Here is a 3,773-nt window from a genome sequence, read left to right on the forward strand (position 1 = left end):
CTCTCAACCTCTTATGCCTACGGCTTAAATGCACAATAGCCCAAACGTCCCATCGCCCCATCCTTAAATAAGCTGCCTACAATACATGGTTTTCTACATTCTACGAGGTGCTTGCCCCCAGAAGGTGATAAGTCCCACTTTTGTCGCGAAAAAAGCAGGGTTTCTGTCCAGACGACAAATGCAGGGAGGCCAATTGCTTAATTTTCAATTCTAGCCGCACCTCCGCTGTCCAGATGGATTCAGTGCGCGTTCGGCATAAAAATTTTATGGGCGCAAAAGCCTTTTGCAGGACTGGAACAATGCCACGCCAGACTGGCCAAAAAAGTGTCGTTGCTTTCTTAGACTTCATAGCTTCCGACACTCTTCGATTTGCCGCCACGTGACAATTTGCTTCGTAAAGTAGCGATGAAAACTTTGGTTGTAAGTTTTACTATTGCTTTGATGCTTCTAGCATTGCCGACCTCCGTCAACGCGCATGGACAACTGATATTTCCCGTCCCACGCTTGATTACGCAACAATATCGAGCCAAGTGTGGAGCACTCGATGGAGCAGGAGACCAAGAGCTCCAGTATGCTCCTGTCGAGTTGCTCAAAGCCCGAGAACAGGCAGACCGGCCATCAGCACCTACGTTTAACATGATGAACGGGTGCCGCGGAACTATCTACGAACCGAACAATACCGTCACACCGCTCGTAGCTGGCTCTCCATTCCAAGTCGAGTGGTTCATCCAAGCTCCACATCCCGGTACGATGGTACTTAGCATTGTTAAGCCCTCCACCGACAGCAATGGCACGATTACATATGTTTCCGTCTCGAAGCTCCTTACGATCGACCCATTTGCCGTGAGCTCGGCTGACAAGACGAATACATTGGCCACAGTCCCGACAAATGTGACGGAGTGCGAAACACCGGGCAAATGTGCGCTCCAATTTTATTGGCACTCGGACTTAGCGAGCCAGACATATCCAACATGCGCTGACATTACGGTCACTAAAAGCACTGAATTCACAGCCCAAGAATCTGAAACTACCGCACCTACGCCAGATTCACCTGCGGTGCTGAATGCTACTCCGGAAAGTACTTCTCCGGCGGAGCTCTCGACGCCTCCATCGACGACTAGTCCAGCAGAAGGTTTCTCAGCGGTGAAGCCGCTCGATACGACTACGTCGACACCTGCGATGCCTTTGATGGTAAATAAGAATTGCAAAGTGGGACGTGGAACTGCTCGAGCAAGGAACTGAGGAATATTGAGCAGCAAAATAATATGTGATCCAAGAAAATATAAAAGATGCTTGAGATAATCTGTCGATATACATGTTGTTGCTGTTTATGATGCTTCTATGCATTACCGAACCTTACATATTAAGAATCAACATTCAAATGAGTATATTACAGTCTCTCACGTTACAAGACCTAGAAAGCTTAAGTGGAATTGTGCTGCGTAAATGGTGATTTATTAACGACCCTCCAAAGCTGCTGGCCATAGGCATCAATGCACACCACCGAAATATATTGGAAGCTTAATGCTTGAGTTGGACTGTATCCAAACAGTGGCGAAGGCTGGGATGGAGTTAACAAAACTTGGCTTTCGACTGACAAAAGCGGGGGACGTCCTGTTGTTACGGTGTGTAAATATATTGAAGATAATAAAGAAAATAAATTCAGGGAAATGTTAACACCCCACTATTAAGTTTAAATTAATAGTAACAAATCAAAATATATATTGACACCTTGGAATACACAAACTTGATACGTTTTTTGTCCTCGCTCACACTCGACGCTTTCAAGCAACGCACTCACGATTTATGCAAAAGGCAGTATTTGACAGGTTCCATGTAACGGGCTAAAGTTGCCCTAATGTTACACAGTTCCCGTTAAGTAAACTTGGTGTACTTAAGGGGATGGTCAATTACTAAATAATAGTAATTAGACCCAACACTCGGGTGTGGTGCACATTTGTGACCAACCCTTGTGGATGTGATGCACACGGGTGCATTCACATTAGAAGGGATGACGCCCAGCGTCATCCGTTACGCGAGGTATCTAGAAAGATACGCTTGCAATACATATTAAATGTTATCTTTAGAGACAACATTTTAATTGGAAAAAAAGTAGTTGTATTTAATTCCATTAAATATAGATCAGTCTGAAAACTACTTCCTACTTGGTAAGTGCGCACGAGGAGACGGATTACCGCTCCCGTGAAGACACTTAACCAGAGTACTTAGTGTGTTGGGTGAGGTCGCTTACGCGCCCACCACAACAACCTCACTGCACGCAAGAGAAGCAGGTTAAACCGCTTCCTCGCTGTGCCAAGGTGTGTGTCTAAGTAGAACGTGGCTGTAACGGGGCACTACGACTTGTACTGTTTTAGTACAAGTCCACTTCACACTGCTTCAGTTGTGAGTGGTGCCTTTCATTAGGTGACGTACACTGTACGTGCAGAGGAAGACTTCTCTTAAGACAAGTAGACTTAAGAGGGTAAAATGAAAACTGTATAAAATAGAGTTAAGTGTCTCTTAATCTATCTTCGTAAATGCTAGCTTAACTATAACCTAATACTAAACATGTAAATGAATTCTTATCTCTATCTTATTCGTAACTCTCTTTGATTACTCCTACAGCTAATTAGTCTGCGGAATAAATACATATAATGGCCTATCCTATTTATGGATAAGAATCAGAATATTACTATATAAAGTAATATCCTCCAAATATTATCTACCTTTTAGATAATATATTAATTAACAACCCACAAGTGTTAATTTTATGTAACGATACACCCCTTACATCACCCCTCCCTTAAACGACAATCACTCTGAATGTCATTGCATGGAGTGGTCGTCATGTGACCACTTAACTTTTTTAAATTCTATCGCATGGAGGATCAACTATTGCGGGGTGACGATAGTGCTGCGCCTTCGGCTGCGATTCGTGCAGCCGCGGGTGACGCACGGTTATCTTTTGCGGCAGAAGGAACGTGTTATCTTCCACTCGCGCAACACTAGATGTTGCAGGTGCACGTGGTGATTCACCACGTGAATACGACCCCTCTTTGGAGGTCGACTACGAGTGCGAGTCGGATGAAATGGCCGACTCGGGGAGAATGGAACAGTCGCCTGATATCCGTCAGGCGGCTGACTATGAGCCTTCGAATGAGAGGGCTCATTCTGATAGACGAGTATGCAGTCTATTTGGATCCGACGATGAGGATGATCCCTCATCGCCCGTACGATCTCCCGTACGGTCACCTGCACCTGTTTCTGTGCAAGGTGATGATGATGACGTAAGCCATCGTAATAAAAGTTCTTGTGTAATATCTGCTTCAGTGGGTACCACTAAGGGGTCTGAAGACAATAAAATCTTATCTTGCCCCTGAAAGAAAAGCCGTGGCTTTTGCCAGAACGGCTAATCAATAGCTTGTCTGGAGAGACTACTCCTCAAAATAAATATCCCTTATTTATTGCGACAAAGCTACATGGCCTTGATCCCAGCGCGAAGAACTTTCGCGCTGAGGAAGATTTTTATCTCGATGCTTTTCTAAAGCATCGGTGGTTTAGTGGCAATAATAAGCGAGATAAAGTCTCGCTTATGCAAGCTTGGAGTGCGTTCATTCGCAATGTTAAAGACATTGGACGCGAAGCTTGGCTTTAAAAACTTAACGCGAATCGCGTTAAATTTGAGAAACGAGCTCCAACCGGGGCAAAGTATAAATTGCATCGGTTGTCACGTGAGGCTGGGCTTCCATGCCATACGTGGGGTGATCCCTGTC

At 44.8% G+C, this 3,773-nt stretch overlaps 1 protein-coding gene across 1 annotated transcript; it reads left to right on the forward strand.

The window, feature by feature from the left end:
* Positions 1–405: 405 nt before the first annotated feature.
* Positions 406–1,242, forward strand: CCR75_009793 (uncharacterized protein; the record flags this gene model as incomplete). Its single annotated transcript, XM_067967831.1, has 1 exon — positions 406–1,242. One exon carries the CDS (start codon positions 406–408, stop codon positions 1,240–1,242), a length of 837 nt encoding a protein of 278 aa, XP_067815782.1.
* Between the last annotated feature and the right edge of the window lie 2,531 nt (positions 1,243–3,773).

The sequence above is a fragment of the Bremia lactucae genome, linkage group LG8, assembly GCF_004359215.1.
Source record: "Bremia lactucae strain SF5 linkage group LG8, whole genome shotgun sequence".
NCBI lineage: Eukaryota > Oomycota > Peronosporomycetes > Peronosporales > Peronosporaceae > Bremia > Bremia lactucae.